General features: G+C 37.0%; 1 protein-coding gene across 1 annotated transcript in view; it reads left to right on the top strand.

Annotated features, from left to right (window-relative positions):
- The window catches only part of SNTG2 (syntrophin gamma 2), a 268,310-nt gene that overhangs the window by 169,366 nt on the left and 82,179 nt on the right, over nucleotides 1–16,765 (top strand). Inside the window, exon 9 of the mRNA XM_055810660.1 lies at nucleotides 14,528–14,655. Within this exon, the coding sequence (XP_055666635.1) occupies nucleotides 14,528–14,655 (128 nt within the window). The remainder of the gene's footprint in view (nucleotides 1–14,527; nucleotides 14,656–16,765) is intronic.

Here is a 16,765-nt window from a genome sequence, read left to right as displayed (position 1 = left end):
GCAGAAGACTGTGCATAATTTTGAAATATATGTGGAAAAACAGAAAGTGAAAAAGGGGAATACTAAAGTACTAGCTTTCTTTCATACAGCACTTGATTTTTCTGAAGCTTGATATAGTCACATGACCTATGTATGCACCAGAAACTATGACCTAGAAGTGAAATAAAGCAAAACTATTTACCTTATATCTAGCCTAGTAAAAAGTCATGATCTCCCTTCATAGGAAGCAAAATGAAAAATTGCCAGATTCTTATGGTGAAATGCAATAGCAAAGTTCTAAGTATTCTGAGCAGGAGTGACTGGCTTTTGAGATGGTCTGCTGGAGGGATGTGGTCAAACTTTTATTAAAGTAAGTTGTGAGTGTAACTGAGCCATGATCAGATCTTCAAAAGTGGTTATAAATGTGTTTCAACTACCAGCTAGTGAGTGTTTGTACTTTTAAAAAATATATTCATTTTTACAGTAAAGAAACAGCAGAACTGGCATTTCCTATAATGATACTGCCCTGTGAGGCTAGGCTATTTAAAACCGTTTTTCAGTGTCACCTTGGTAAGGAAAATCTGACTCACTTTGAATATTGCATCTTGTAAGTTTGTGTTGCAGTTCTATGTATCTTCCTACCACAGTCAGATCCATGCCATATTAGACAATGCACCTATATTTATGAGTGGAAATTCTGCTTCAAAAAGCACACAATGTAAAAGAAGGACAGGAAGGTAAGGAATTACTATTACGCCAGTTTTACCAAGCTGTCATTCAGCATGTCTGTTCGAGACACTTGAGCTAGCTTGTATTCTATAGACAGTAGTTTAGCCATGTTAACAACAAGCTGCTTCTGCCTAATATGATTATACCATTTTCAGTTCTGGTGCTAGCTGGCCTCTGCTAGACATATCTTTATATCTGCATCATCTCTGCTGTGAAGCATCTGTTATATGTGATGTGATATCATCTTCAAGATTTATACACATCCTCCCTATCATATCAGAGCAGTTTGCAAGATAGCACTTGAAAAGGGTTCTCTGAAACGCAGAGAAATGAGCTGAAGTGCTCTCTTCACACCTAATTATTTTGTGCTTGGGCACTGTGACAGATGTTATAGAGACTGGTAGTGGCAGATACATTAATCTGTATCTTATAAGTGGTTTGTTAAACACAATGTGAAATTTCAGAGGGGAGCATAGAATGTTCAGAGGAGGTGGTCTCTAGTCTAGTGATTGCAGGTTATTTACCTGAAGGAATCGAATGACAAAACAATGGAGAAAAAACTGTAGAGATATTCACCTAGATGTCCAGATATCCCAGATGGCCAGCCTAGCTCTCTGGAGAAATTTGGGAAGGAAAAGAACAAAAGACTGGAAATAAACCAAATTCCTGTTTAAGACACCACTGAATATGGTAGTTACAATGCAAAGGGAGAATGTAGTAGGTTTTCATTTGTTTGAAAATCCAGCTTCCTTGAATTGTCTAAATGTGGTGTCCTAGTTAGTAAAGTGAGACCATAGTAAGTCGTTATTTTCTGTGTTCATGTAATTTAAGAATTCTGATTTATTTTTTATAGTGTATTTTTAGTTTAGTTGGTTAAATGAAACTAAACAGGCACTTAACATTTTCTGAATTGCTTAAAAATATTTTTCCTGGGTTGCTTTATTTCATCTGTTAAATGAAAAAGTCTTTTTTAAAGTCTCTTTTAATTGCTTTAAAAATACATTTTCAACTTCAACACCAAGTACAGTTTTTAAAAAAGAAAAAATACAGGTGCTCACTCTTGGTGGGACCAGTAGGATGCTAAGTTTTTAATGTTTATGGCAGTCCTGGTTCCAGAGTGAGAAAATCATATGATTCAATGCTAAATGTGTAAAGGCAAAAAGGGAAGAGTATCCAAGAAAGGGAGGTGGACACACTCTTACTGAGAGTAAAGGTTTTTACGATGGCTACTTTAGTGGAGTGTGTGACCAGATGATTGAATTGAGATTGAACTGATGCCCTATATCTGAAAGCTTCAATCGTTTTATTTTTTGAATGTTCCTGTAGTGTCTTCTAATGTAGTATAAACACACTATTGATCATTCTTAAGTTTTAATTTATTCTTCATTTTTATTATCCTGTAGCTCACTTTAAAGAACGAAACTTTTGGGATTTCAGATCAATACTTTTGTATTAGAATGGTTTAGCATGTGATACTGATAGACTGCCAATTCTTGATCTGAACATCCATGATTTTCTCACTGAATAGGAAAGCGATGTAACTTCCAATTCACAGTGTATCATTTGTTAATGTATGTCCATAAAATGTATTAATGTAAAAAATACAAAAAAATAGCTCAGAGGTACAGTGCTGGTTACTCTTATGACAGTAATTGTCACAGTACCTTCTGTTTATTTGCTGAAGAGAAACTTGAAATAGATTAATGTATGCTAGCTACATTTAAATATTGTGGACTGCTGCTGTGCTCAGGACTTTTATGAAGTGAGACAAACACACTGCAAATAAGTGTGCTACTTTTTCTCATTTAATAAACTATGAAGTGACTGTTGCCTTTCCACCTACAGGGAAAAATAATCCAAATTTTCTGTTTCTGTTTACACCTCTTAGAAATCATAGCAGTAGAAGCTGGAAAAAGCCTATTAAATACCACCTTCCTACTCCACTACTATCAAATTATTAAGGGAATGCTTCTGATACTGAGTATTGAAATTGTTTAATTTAGATTTAGCTGTTCAAAAGTGCTGTGTTTTCCTACTTCTGAACAGAGTTGATTGGGACTTTCGCTATGACGTTAATGAAGTGCATAAAAGGTATCTTTAAAAGTCTTATCTTTTAGTTGTATTGATCCCCACTGTCACTGCTAATCCTTTCTGTGGACTTATTTCTCCTAGGTTTTAACATCTGATGGATCAGGTTGGTCATTTCTTCTGCACAGAAATGAAATACTTATTTAATTTCCCAGAAAAGTTTAAGTCAAATATGGGTTTAGAACCTACTTTTTTAACTGAGAGCCTCACCAAAAACTAGTAAAAGGAAATATGGCATTGAAAATACAAATTATACTAGCTGCTAAATAAATACTGAACAATATTTGCTGCTTTATGACATCTGATACTATTTGAAAAAATATTCACTTAAAACACTGAAAACTGATCTGGTATTCACACACCTTCAAAGAACATGGTTTCAATTTGATGGCTTTAGTTTTTTTAAGTGGGGCTGGCCTAAATCCAAGTCTGTTTTAACTGGAAAAGGCAAAGACCAAGAAATGTCAGATAAACGATTATGGCCTTGTTATTTATCTTTCAGAAAACAATGCAGCAGGATTACAATGGAACACACCCAGGTGTCCCGGTGGGTGCCCCCCTGCCCCGATCCTTGCCCTGGGTGTCCCCCACACCCACTCCAGGTGCACCCCCAATTCCCTGTACTGGGCATCCCCCCATCCCATACTGGGTGTCCCAGTGAGGTCCCCAGTTGCTCTAGGGGGTGTCCCAGTGGGTGCCTCCCTCCCCAGCCCTGCCTGTACCACGTGTCCTGGTGGGTGCCAAGGCAGTGGGTGGAGCCGTAGCAGGCGCCGTAGGTGACACGGGTGTAGGCAGAGGGGAAGCCAAATAGAAAACAGTAACCTGCTGTTATTTTTTATATTTTTTAACTATACATATTTTTCCAGTACACAGCTCTTTCATGTGAATGCATTGTTTCTTAAGTTCTTATGAATTTGTTCGTCTGAGTTTGCAGCAGCAGCAAAAACATAATAGCTTAGGAGATAAAGCCCATCTGACAGAAATTGGATCATTTTCTTTGTTGTTATGCATTTCCTCTTTTATTTTAATTACACTTGTGATTAAAATATTTTGAGTCCCTTTGCTTGATGGATTATAGTGAGCAATTCATCTGAATAGTCACCAGGAATCTTCTTTTAGGGAGAGTTGTATTGCTCTGTAGGTTGCACTGAGTGTATTGAGTACCTTTCATTTGCATGGGTAGAAAAAGGACTTTTGGGAAATGATGTTATTTATTAATGAATGATGCTCTTCAGTTTGGCCTATGATATTGAGAAGTGCAGGAGGAGATCTGTGGAGGAATTAAACTTGCATTTGATTTGTGGACAGAATATTCTTTTTTCTCTTGGTATCTGTTCACGTGCCTATGACTACAAAGGTGCAAAATAGACCATTTCAGGTCAGAGCTAGATTATAAAGAGAAGTTAGAAATTTTAAACTCTGTTATATAAATAAAGGAAATTATAACCATTTCTTACCTGTTGCCAACATGGTGAACAGAAAGAACAGCCATCTTTCAAGTGTTTTAGCAGGAAATACCACAAGGCATTGATAAGAGGGAAATGCATGTGGTAGCAATTCAAGAGGCTGAAGACTAAATGTGAAGGCAAAGTGTTAGGTGAAAGCAAGCTGCTTTTTTTTTTTTTTTTTTTTTTTTTAACTAGAAAGATCCATCTACTGTTGGCCCAAGTTAGCATTCAGTATCTGTTCCAAATACCAGGCTCTGGTAATGACCAGCATGGAAACAGGTATATAGTGATGACGTGTTTCTAGATTCGATGTCAGCATAGATAAACTCCAGCAATTCACATACATTCTATAAATGGCTTATAGTGAAAAATGTTAGTAAAACTGAGGCGAGTTCTCTCACTAAGTTGCATCCAGTGTCAAGTTTCTGCAACAAATTGATGTATATGGAGCTCCTAGTTTAGTGATATAAGCAAGGCAAGCCTCAGATTTATCTTTGGGAGTGTGCAGACTGTGTGGAGTTCAAAGAATTTTCCTAACCTTGAGCTAATTTTTCTGAGCAAGGGCAGCATGTCCCATTTTGGGATGTGAAAGGCGGCCAAAAGCTGTCTGTAACAGCTGACATTTGGGTACACTTGCATTTATAGTGTAACACAATAATGATCTCAACGTTGTATTTTGTTATTCTTTTTCTTAAGTACCTTTAATGTTGGGTTTTGATTTCTGACTGTTGTTATAGTTTGAGGAGTCATAATTAGTTCCTGCTTTCTGTGCTGAGATTTAATATAAACTACTCTGGCCCCTGTTCCCTACCCCCAAAGGAAGAATATATCTGGAAAGATGTTGCAGGCAAGGTTGTTGAGGTGACTCAGGAACCAATTACATACTAGCCCGAGGGAAAGAAATTAAAGAAAGAGGTGCCAGATTCTGTCAAATAGTCCATATGTATTCTCTAAAAATATCTTACTCAGGCTTGTACCTTATTGGTTCATTAAAAAAATAATAATGTAATAGCACCTAGCAGCACAGCTGTAATGAAATATTCATTAATATTTCTATTGTAAATCACTTCTAGAGAAACTTACATAACTGAAAGGTTTATAATTTTTTCCTCACTTGTAGAATAGTAATCCCATTGATTTAAATGTATAGTTACTGCAATGAATATGGCACTGTAAGTCCCTAACATGTACTGCTATACAGACTCTCCATGTAAACACCACATTATAGGTAGATGCTCAGTGTCTGCAAAACCATCTATTAATTAAAGAGCATTAAATGTCTTCAAGGGCAGTCATTAAATTTCCAAAGCATGCATGTGATGCAGCATTAGAATTAAAACAGTGTTTCTTTTCTGTGATAGAAAGGGAGGGGTAGTATCCTTGTTTCACATGTTTTTCACCTTCCTCCATTTAATTAAACAACCTCTTGTCAATTAAAATAATGTAGAATAGAGCTGTATAATTAAAAGTTGCTGCTTTCACTGAATTTTAAAGACATCAAATTACTTGTCCAAGTTGTTACTTTGTCTGGAAGAGCTTGTTTCCTGTATCCTTATTGCCTTTATCTATTAAATGATTTGGTGATGCATACTTTACCAGATAATTGCTGTCTTTTTAAAGCCATCAGAGAATCATGCACCTGCATCTAAGAATTCCATTAAAAATAAATAAACACGGACCCTCTCCTGAATTGATGCTGAATCAAAGGTGTTTTGATACTGTCATTAAATCCCTCTGAGTTCTGAGACAAAACACTCTAATTGACTCCTATTTACAGTAGATATCTCAATAATGTGTTTCTTTAGCTCGGTACCACAAGAGTTTCACTCATGTCTCTACTCCCAGCTGAACACTTGTTAATTGTGTTCAATGATTAAAGTAAGTTAATGTAAGAGTCTTTTACTGCTAAATGTAGTGGTCTGGTTTTCTTCTCCAACCAGTCTATAGCCTCTGTTTCCTGTCTGCCCCTGAAATAAGTGTTAGCAAATGCTCAGCCATACATTGATCAGATGAATTAATTGATCCACTGAAACTATTCCTACATATATATAAAGATATATATATAAGGTATGCACAAACAATATATACATGTATTTCAGTCACAGACCTGACTGAAAACTATAGAGCTCATCCAATCCATTGTCCACTGTGAGTTGAATAGTTGCTGGTGCTGTTGCAAGAAATTACATAACTCTGTCTTCCTCCAGAATAACTGTAAGACAAATCTGCCTACTTTGAAAAATGTATTATACTGAGGGCTTTCTTTTGAGTATGCTGTAATATATTTAGTAATGGGGTTTTGACAAGATGCACTCCAGTTTGCACCAGAAAGATGCAAGAAAGTTAATATTTACTAATCTAAAAGTTTTTACCAAATTCCATTAAAACTTTATTGTCCAATGTTTTCAGTTATAGCTTAAGGAAATGAAGCTATCCAAGCCATTTTTTAGCATTTCAAAGTTTAAGGACCATGTGGATCACGTTCTTAGTCATATGATTTAGTTTCAGGTAGGTCCTGCAAGGAACAGGGATTTGGACTTGATGATGCTTATGGGTCCTTCCAACTTGAGATACTGTATGATTCTATCGTTTCAACCTCAGAGGTTTTTTTACTAGGAAAATATTTCAGTATATAGATATCAAATATATTAATGTTGCTAGCATTTTCACATACATATTTTATAAAAAAATACTTTATATTCTTCTCAGAAATTCTCATCGGTGTTCACTAAACCAGACATAGAAAAAATACCTCGAGAGATAAATAACAGCATCATCATAATCACCTCTTTTTGACCCAGTGTCAATAAAGACAGTAATCTAGAATTAGTTATTCCTCTTACATATATAGACATGTGCTTGGTAGAAATACCAGTTTACCGAACAAGCTCAAGACTTTAACGATACACTTTAATAAATCCTCTAAAGCAAAAAAAAAAAAAAAGAAAAAAAAAAAAAGAAAAATTGCAAATGATCAGTAAAAGATTGTATTTTTTCCTAATGGGTGTCACACTTGATTCTTATTTCATAGACTTGTAGAATCATAGAATCATAGAATCATTTAGGTTGAAAAACACCCTTAAGATTGTCGGAGCCCAACTTCATGTTAACATCACACTGCTAAGTTCACCACTAAACTATGTCCCTAGGTGCTACCTCTACCCATCTTTTAAATACCTCCAGGGATGGTGACTCAATCACTTCCCTGGGTAGCCTGTTCCAATGCTTGACCACCCTTTCAGGGAAGAAATTTTTCCTATGTCCAATCTAAACCTCCCCTGGTGTAACTTGAGGCCATTTTCTCTGATTCTGTCACTTGTTACTTGTGAGAAGAGACCGATACCCACCTTCTACAAGCTTCTTTCAGGTAGTTGTAGCAAGCGGTAATGTCTCCCCTGAGCCTCCTTTTCTCCAAGCTAAACAATCCCAGTTCCCACAACTGCTTCCCATAAGACCTGTTCTCTAGACCTTTCACCAACGTCATTGCCCTTCTCTGGATGTACTCCAGCGCATCTATGTCTGTCTTTCAGTGAGGGACCCAAAGCTGAACACAGGATTTGAGATGCAGCCTCACTATGGCTGAGTACAGGGGCCAAACACTGCCCTAGTCTTGCTGGTCACACAGTTTCAGATACAAGCCAGGATGCTGTTGGCCTTCTTGGTCACCTGTGCACATGTGAGCTCATGTTCAGCTGGATGTCAACCAGCACCCCCAGGTCCTTTCCCACCAGGCACTTTCCCGCCGCTCTTCCCCAAGCCTGCAGCATTGCCTGGGGTTGTTGTGACCCAAGTGCAGGACCTGGCATTGAGCCTTGTTGAACCTCATACAACTGGCCTCGGCCCATCACTCCAGCCTGTCCAGATCCCCCTTCAGAGCCTTCCTTCCCTCAAGCAGATCAACACTCTCCCCCAGCTTGGTGTCACCTTCAGAGTAACTGAGGGTGCACTTGATCCCCTCGTCCAGATCACTGATAAAAATTTTAGAGAGGACTGGCCCCAATACTGAGCCCTGGGGAACACTACTTGTACCCGGCCTCCAACTGGATGTAACTCCATTCACCACCACTCTTTGGTCTCAGCCATCCAGCCAGTTTTTACCCAGCAAACAGTACATGCATCCAAGCCATGAGCGCCAGTGTCTGTAGGAAAATGCTTTGGGAAGCAGTGTCACAGGCTTTACTAAAATCTAGGTAGACAACATCCTAAGCCTTTCCCTCAACCACTAAGTGGGTCAGATTGTCATAGAAGGAGATCATGTCAGTCAAGCAGGACCTGCCTTTCATGAACCCATGCTGGCTAGGCCTGATCCCCTGATTGTCCTGTACATGCCACATGAACTCAAGATGGTCTCCTCCATAACGTTCCCCGGCACAAGGTCAGACTGACAGGCTTTTAGTTCCCCAAGATCCTCTTTCTGGAAAACATGATGGGTATCATATTTTCAAACCTTTTATTTCCTTTTAGATTGTTTTACCTTTCAATGTAATGAAAATAACAATTAAATATATTAATTCATATTTGCTGCCAGGGAGGTGGTAGAATCACCATCCCTAGAGGTGTTTAAAAAAATGTGTAGATGCAATGCTTAGGGACATGGTTTAGTGATAGACCTGGCAGTACTTGGTTAGCGGTTGGTGCTGATGATCTCAAAGGTCTTTTCCAACATAAATGATTCTGCTCCTATGATATAAATGAAAATTAATTCATTGAAAGTTAAGTTTGTATCTTACCAGTCTTTTGCAACTCTCAGACATGGAATTTGCCAAACAAATGCAAAAATTAAGGACTTTTGATAGAAGATCAAGTAAGAACACAAGTCTTTTGTGAAATCGTTTACACTGGTTACATTTACAGGTAAAAGCTGAGATATTCATACGAAGTTCTCCTGTCTTCTCTTTATTTCTCAATGCTGGTGACACAAACAAGGAATCGTGGTAGCAGAGAATAAAAGTAGCTTGTTTGAAGGGAAGAAATTGTTATTGCTAATTAATTTAGTCTCCTAAATAAACTGTGCCAATTATTGTTGCCTCTTTGCTTAATTGTAGTGCGAGAACGTTTGTGATAGATACGTTGCCACTCCAGATATAGTCCTTCATCTGCAACCACTATGAAGACTTTGCAAGAATTGCCTTTCTGAAAACCAGATAGTATTTGTTATATGAGATTAAAGGTATATTTGCAATCAAGCTTAATCGTGCTGAGTAATACGGCCCTGAGTATTTCTGACTCCAAAAGTGAATTAACCCAGCTTCAACCTGCCTGAAGCCTATGTATAACAAAAGAGCAGTATGTCAACCTACAATATCACTGTGGCTGCTTTCAAGGTGCGGCCCTTACAGAAATTGCAAATTAAATTACCAGGAAGGATTCAGAAACACTTCCTTCTGAAGACATTTTTCTTACAGATATTTAGAATCTATGACAGTTTTTTTTTAAAAAAAAAGTAAGGAAAAATAGCAGTTTTCCAAGCTCTTCAAATTCTGTCACCAAAAGATGAAAAATTGACAGTCCCAGCCAGCTGTGATCTTTTGCCTTCCTTCATATGTTATTAGTGGAAATTTAATTATAGAGACATGTCTGATTAGGTCTCCCAGTTACTGGAGTACTTTCTGGACTCATTCTACTTCTGGGGAGACTTCCTGGTTACCCCATAATGAGTTATATAGCTGTTCAAAAACGCAACAAAGCACTTGTCTGCATTGTCCTTCATAGGTCAATGATTGCTAATGGGATACCGAATCAGACCCTCCTCTAGGTCAGTAGTACACAGCTGTCCCAGGTGGGTAGTGATTATGTGTCATTACAACCAGATTCTTGTTCAGTGTTGTGTCAAAAATGAGATTTTTGTGTTCAATCCATTTCTTAATGGACAGGTGTTACAAACAAATTGGCATTAATTGGCAACATTGCTGGCAGTTTGAGTAGAAAGCCAAAGGTGTGAAATGAACCAGAGGATAAAAGCTACGATTGCAGAGATCTCTAAACAGCCACATTTTTTAGTGCTTTCGTGAAACAGCGTGAAGAGTTTTCAACACGAGCAGCAGCAGCAGCTGTTTAGTAGACAGAAGTCTTGAAGGTCAGCCAGCTCAGTACCCTGTCAGACCAAAGGATCATCTAGCCAAATAACCTGTTCCCAGCAGATGTCCTCAAGAGAATACAAAACCAGAGGAAATATGTACAGTTATTTATAGGGTACATTTCCTGCACCTCCAATGATTTCTGGCATAGCAGCTTCCTGAGTCACTGTTTGTTACATAGAGAAATACATTCTTTCTTTGTTTTTATTCTGCTGTCTTTTACTCCTAATCAATATCCCTGCTTCTTATATGAAAAAGGCAAGTGAACCACTGTTGCCTAATCCCTTTGTCTGTTACTTACTGGTTTACATACCTTTGTCATAAATTCCCTCAGCTGCTTCTTTTCCAGACTAATGAATCTTTGTTGACTTAATTGTTATTTGCATAAAAGGGATTACTTTCCTTCCAACTTCTGCTTTTCCCACAACAGCAAGATCTTGGTTTTGAGTGTTGGTCGCCTGTTCATATTGCATTACAGTACGGAGGAAGTTAATATTGTCTTTCCTGATGTGCGTTACTATGCATTTATCTATTTTTAGCAGTCCTTTTGTCTCTCAGTCATTCAGTATCATGAGCTTCTTCTGCAGCTGGTTACAGTTTGGTTTTCTTTTTGTTGTTCTTCATTACTTGTGCATAGTAAACTTGGTCAGTGTGGTGTTCAGCACCTTGTCCAGATCTTTAATGAGTATACTGAGCAGCGTGTGTAACTGGGGGAGTCCACTGACAGTGCCCCTCCACAGGGAAAACTGGTTCTTAACTGCTGTGTTTTGCTTGCTGTATTTTAGCTAATTATTAATTTGTGTGAGCATTTGCCTTCTTTCACAGCAAATTAGTTAAGAACCTTTTGTGAGGGACAAAAGGGGTTTGGAAACCCAAGTACACCTTAGCAATTGCTTCTCATATTAATTAACAGTTTTGGACAGCTGTAAAAGATTTGTGAAGCATGACTTCTGTTTGCAAAAGTTTTATTGACTTGCTTCTTCCCCAGTTTGTTTTTATCCATGTGTTTTGAAGGGGATATGTCAAAGGATCTGTCTCAGATTAAGTGTTAATAGATTATAGGCAAAGTGAACAACACGAGCTGCTGGTCCTACAATAGTATTTTGTTTCTATGCAGTGGTCTTACGGCCATATGTATGCCCTCTTTTGCCTTTAAGAAGATAAAGAGTGGTCAATCCAACCTTATGCTCTAGCATAAACTGGCTAGTAGAATATGGCTTAGTAAGAAACAGACGTTTGAAACTTGGACCAGTTTGACCCCTTTGTATCCTTTCCCTGCTCTTGGTCATTAAAATTCAAATGCAGTAGGGTTTTTGCAGATATAAGTAGTCCAGAACTGATGTGTGTGTGTGTGTCAGGATTTACTGTTTCTACTGTTTTTCAAATATCAAAACTTTGATACTGTTTGGAGAAGTCACATTTTCTTCAGGAGTTTACATCAGTTGTAAACAGTTTAGCATTTTGGTAGAAATATTTCTATACTGTAGTAACAGAACTTTGGGGTTAATAGATTCCATTTTTTCCCCTTCAATTCATGAATCTGAGGAATAGCTGTGATGTAGGTTTTCTAAAATCCTGATCTTTACTTACATGAAGGTATCTTTTTCTTTACATTAGTATCCTATTAAAGCATTTAATGAAGTGTAAGGGACCAAATGGAAACATCAAATTGCAAGAGTGACCCACTCAATTTTTTTGCTGTCAAATGCTCTTAAATTGCCTAGAATATTGCAGAATATTGTTCAGCAGCCTGATAAAAGTACAGCTAATAGTTCACAAGAAGAAGATACATTTTTATTTAAATGGTCTGGATGTTTTCTGTATCTTGAAAGTTTAGAAGATGGGAACAATAGGTAAAAGTGCTGCAGGAAGTTTTATATTCCTTTATTTTCTGATTCTTTTATTTAAATTCAGTGATCATATTCAGGCATTTATGTTTGACTGTAATAAGCTACCTTCTGCTTTATTCTTAGACATTTCAGTTTGCAGACAGGCACGGTTAGATTACGTTGATAATTTTCAACTCCAGATTGCCTATGGTTCTGTCAATTATTTTAATTTGCACAGAATTCTAAAATATGCATCAGATTCTTCACTATGATACTATTAAATTCATACTAAGCTTTGGAGACACCTTAGCCTTCTGTGGCTAATTCTATGAAATAGAGTTAGTCTATGGACTTCATTATGAAATATTCATATGGCAACAACACCAGGAGACCTCAATCAAATGAAAGCTGGATTGTTCCAGGGACTGAAAATACTCTAAATGAAATTCCTTTCCCCACAGAGACTGCAGTCTGAAAAGATTCTTTAGTGTTACCAACTCTTAGCAATTTCATTACAAATTTTTCATTTACTAGAAAAGTGTCTCTCAATCACTAACTCTCAGTTGCCCTGTTAGAATATGAAACTCACTATTTTGATTTATTTAAACAAGTAAATAGAAAGATCAGCCCTTGCTGACTGTAAGAAGGAGCTTGGGGGGGGCGGGGGGAATATTAATCCTAAATCCTTATGAGCAAGAAAAAGAAATAGAACAATTCCCAGAATGCTCTTTATTTTGAGTAAATATTATGGCTTACAAACACCTGGGCATACAGAGCTGAAGTTGGGTCATTCTGATTTATTTGCTTTTGCAAGTACTACTTGGTGCATATTTGCAGCTTGTATAAAAATAACCAACTTTCAACTCCGTTATGTACCGCAAAGTTCTCTGTACAATGTGGAAAAAATAATTTTGGTTTGGAGACAAGCACAAATGTATGACTTTGACCTAAATATCTATGCTTGTGAATCCTCAGCTGCCTCTCTGTAAGTAGTATTGCTAGAGAAGAGTGAAATGCTCAGCTGTCATGGTAGTGCAGAGATATAAATACCAATAAGAACTTTTCAATTTATCATTTTTATGCATTCTTTAAGAAACTCCTAGCTCATTCTATTGTTTATTTAATAAGCATTTTTAAAGCTCATAATCATGCTCATAAATTTCAATTCCTATACTGAACAGTAGTTTCCAGCATTTTCTGATCTGTTTCTAATTTAATTGAGTTTTGCCTATAACCACTGTTTTGAAGTTATTTACAAATAAAACCAGTTACCATCTTTTTTTGACAATTTGGGCATACTTCTGTACTTCCAGTCACTGGTACAATGATGTAAACTTCTGGATATTGTTTCACAAGGAACAAACTGCATATTCTGCAATTGTATATCTACTAAGATGTACACCTCTCTGCAGTTTCTTGAATGTTTTAGTGCTAGTGGTTCTGTGACAGCTTTCAAAATTTCATAAATATTTTCTTCTTAGCATGTTTCATTCTTGGTGCTTTCATGCGCTTCATGTGCTTTTTTGTTGCAATACGTAAGATGTTACTTATATGAGCAGGCTGAACAGTCTGCGTATAAGCTCTAGGTTAGGTTTAAGTATACCCTTTTGTCAATTGCTATATATCGAGGCTAATTCCTCTAACTTGATTTTCATTTGCACACATTTGATGTTAAGGTAATTTTCTTTTGTATGCCATAGTTACATGAAATGATTAGCTTGTAAATTTTTATTTTTTCACTACTCTGGGATCTGGACATCCTTTACAGCTTAGCTTGTTTCAAAAATCTTACCCTTCTAGTAGCAGCATTTGAAGGAAAACTTCAAGGATCAAATTTCAAAATGAATCAGTCCGAATATGGATAGGAATAACACTGACATCAGAATTTTAAATCTACTATTAAATAACATTATGAATAAAATTCACAATGCACAAATAAGAAACCACTGTTCTCTAATGTAGTCCTTATATTAGTGTATTATTTGTGTCTTTTTCTCTGATTGTTTGAGGCATATAGAAGAGTTACAGACATCAAATTAATATAAACAAAAAATTATTTAATGTTGCATTTAGATAAAATTCAGGACATTTATGACTGAAAATTATTTCCTTTCTGTTGTCAGTTATAAATATTAACAAAAATATAAATATTTGTAATGTTAATACTGAAATTAAGTCACAAACCTAATATCAAGATAGGTAGCTTTCTACATGAATGCTTCTTTTTATTTGTTTACTAAAACTTGAGTTTCTTGAATAGTTTTATTGCTATGATTATTCATTTCTGAGACAAGCAGAGCCAGAGATGCATATTCATGGTTTTTTCTCTATGTTGTTTGATAAACTGTACTTACTGATTCTCATTTATTCTGCACAGGCTCCATCATCACCTTCTTCACCCATAGCTAATGAACCAAAATATGAGAAGCGCTGGCTAGACACCTTATCAGTTCCTCTGTCAATGGCTCGAATCTCGAGGTACAAAGCTGGAACAGATAAATTAAGGTTTGTAATTTAAAAGGGGAAGGACTTTTAGCTAGCTGTACCTAATATTACTCTGTGGACTTTATAAGAATTCTTCGACTGGAGATATGGAAGTCTTCTTATTAAAAACTATGCGGTCCATCTTCTCTTGAGATCAATGGCATGCATGGTGATTACCAAAGATAAAGTAAAAAAGGACAATAAATATAGCTCCTTTCTGTAATCTTTTGTATCTTGGGAATTTGGTTAGTATCAGCAACTAGAACAGAAGTTAAGCTTGGTGTTACTTGAATTAATTTTTAAGGTATTACATTTCATTCCGTATCCCTAATAGAATAGTTACGTATTCCCAAATTCTAATGTTGTCAATTAACTTTCCTTTTTCTTTACAAATGATAACATAGCGTACAATCATCATGACTGTGCTACATATCATTGTCATATAGAAACTCATATTGACAAGAGATTTTGGCAAAGCGTGTGGTACAAAATATTGTATTTTTGATTGTAAAATCTTTATCCATCTCAGACACCTAAGTAATGGTTTATAAAGTAGCCTTGGAATAGGATGTCAGAGGTGATTTTCCTGTACTTCAGGGAAGATGAAAGGAGAAGTGAAGTTTAATAAAGCTTCAATAAATAATGTACTTGAGAAAAGTTTAACACATCACAGCATGCATCAGCTTTCTTCTGCAAACCATTCTATGTGGTAGAGCTGCCTCAAATTTTCCAGTACTTGTGGTCCAAGTAGTCCACAGTTCTCCACATGTATGAGAACAGGACTTCATTCACTGTTGGTGTTTTCCATTTTCTTTATTGCATTTTCTTTGCCCTATATTTATTTACTTCTAATTCTTGTTAATGAAAGAATTGGAATCTCTCTTGAACAGTCAACTATAAAGGTCACCTGCTCCCAGGATGTACCAGAAATTCATGTGTATACCTTTCTTGATCTACACCAGATTTATTACCTGTTTTCTGAAAATGACCTGAAAAACATTTTCTTTTTCTAGTAGGACAGTTATGCTGCTTTAACTTACAACAATCGGTCTCCTAAATGACTGAACAACTCTCCCAGACTTTGTTAAAGCATCACAGGTGTCCAGAAAGGTTTTAGGTTCTTCCACAGTCTTTGAACTCTTAATTCCATTTATTTAGTCTCTCATCACTTCCTCCACCACTTCCTTCCTGCTTCAGCTGACCAGTTCATGTGGTCCAACCCTTCCCAATCTATCACAGGCCTCCAACCATTCAAGGCTTAGAAGTTCTCTTGTGAATTAAGTGAACAAATCTGTGTGCACATTTAGTCATCAACTCATCAGCAACTTATCATCAATGTTCTTAAATTTAAAAATGGAAGAAAATAGAACATTTAGGCCTCTGAGTTCAGTTATCACCGTGATAGTTTGAAGCAGTTTCACTCCTGTTCTGTGCACTGTAGACATTAGATGGAGCAATCCAAAGGGATTCCAGTTCCCAAAACAGTAGCATGTGCATTTTGAGACTTCTTTGAAGTAAACCACCTTCTGATGTTGTACTGGGTCTGGCTGAGATGGAGTTAATTTTCTTCATAGCAGCCCATATAGTGCTGTGTTTTGGTTTGTGACTAGGACAATATTAATAACACACCATCATGGCTTTCCTTTTTCCTACTCTGCTTCTACTCAAGGAGTAGGCCAGGGGCGGGTGAGAAGTTAGGAGGGGGCATAACCTGGGCCGCTGACCTGAACTGACCAAAGGGATATTCCATGCCATGTAACATCATGCTCAGCAATAAAAAATGAGAAGAGAGTGTTTGGGGGGGGGCTATCCATTACTTGGAGACTGACTCTGAATCATTCTACTTACAAGAGAAGGTGAGTGGTTGCCTTTGCATCACTTGTTTTGTTGTGGGTTGGTGTGTTGGATTTCTACCTCTTCCCTTTGCCTATTAAACTATCTTTATTTCAACCCATGAGTTTTCTTCTTCTCTCTGCTGGACAGGGGTTGGGGAGTGAGTGGAAGTGTGGATGCTTAGCTGCCAGCCCAGAATCAACCCATCACACATCTATTTTTCTTGTAAGGATTGAGGAGCTTAGTGCTTTCATTTTCAATATTAGACAGATATATTCTCCTGTGATGCATGGCATTC

This window comes from Falco peregrinus, chromosome 7 (genome assembly GCF_023634155.1).
Source record: "Falco peregrinus isolate bFalPer1 chromosome 7, bFalPer1.pri, whole genome shotgun sequence".
In the NCBI taxonomy this organism is placed as follows: domain Eukaryota; kingdom Metazoa; phylum Chordata; class Aves; order Falconiformes; family Falconidae; genus Falco; species Falco peregrinus.
This window is presented reverse-complemented; position numbering and strand designations above follow the sequence as displayed.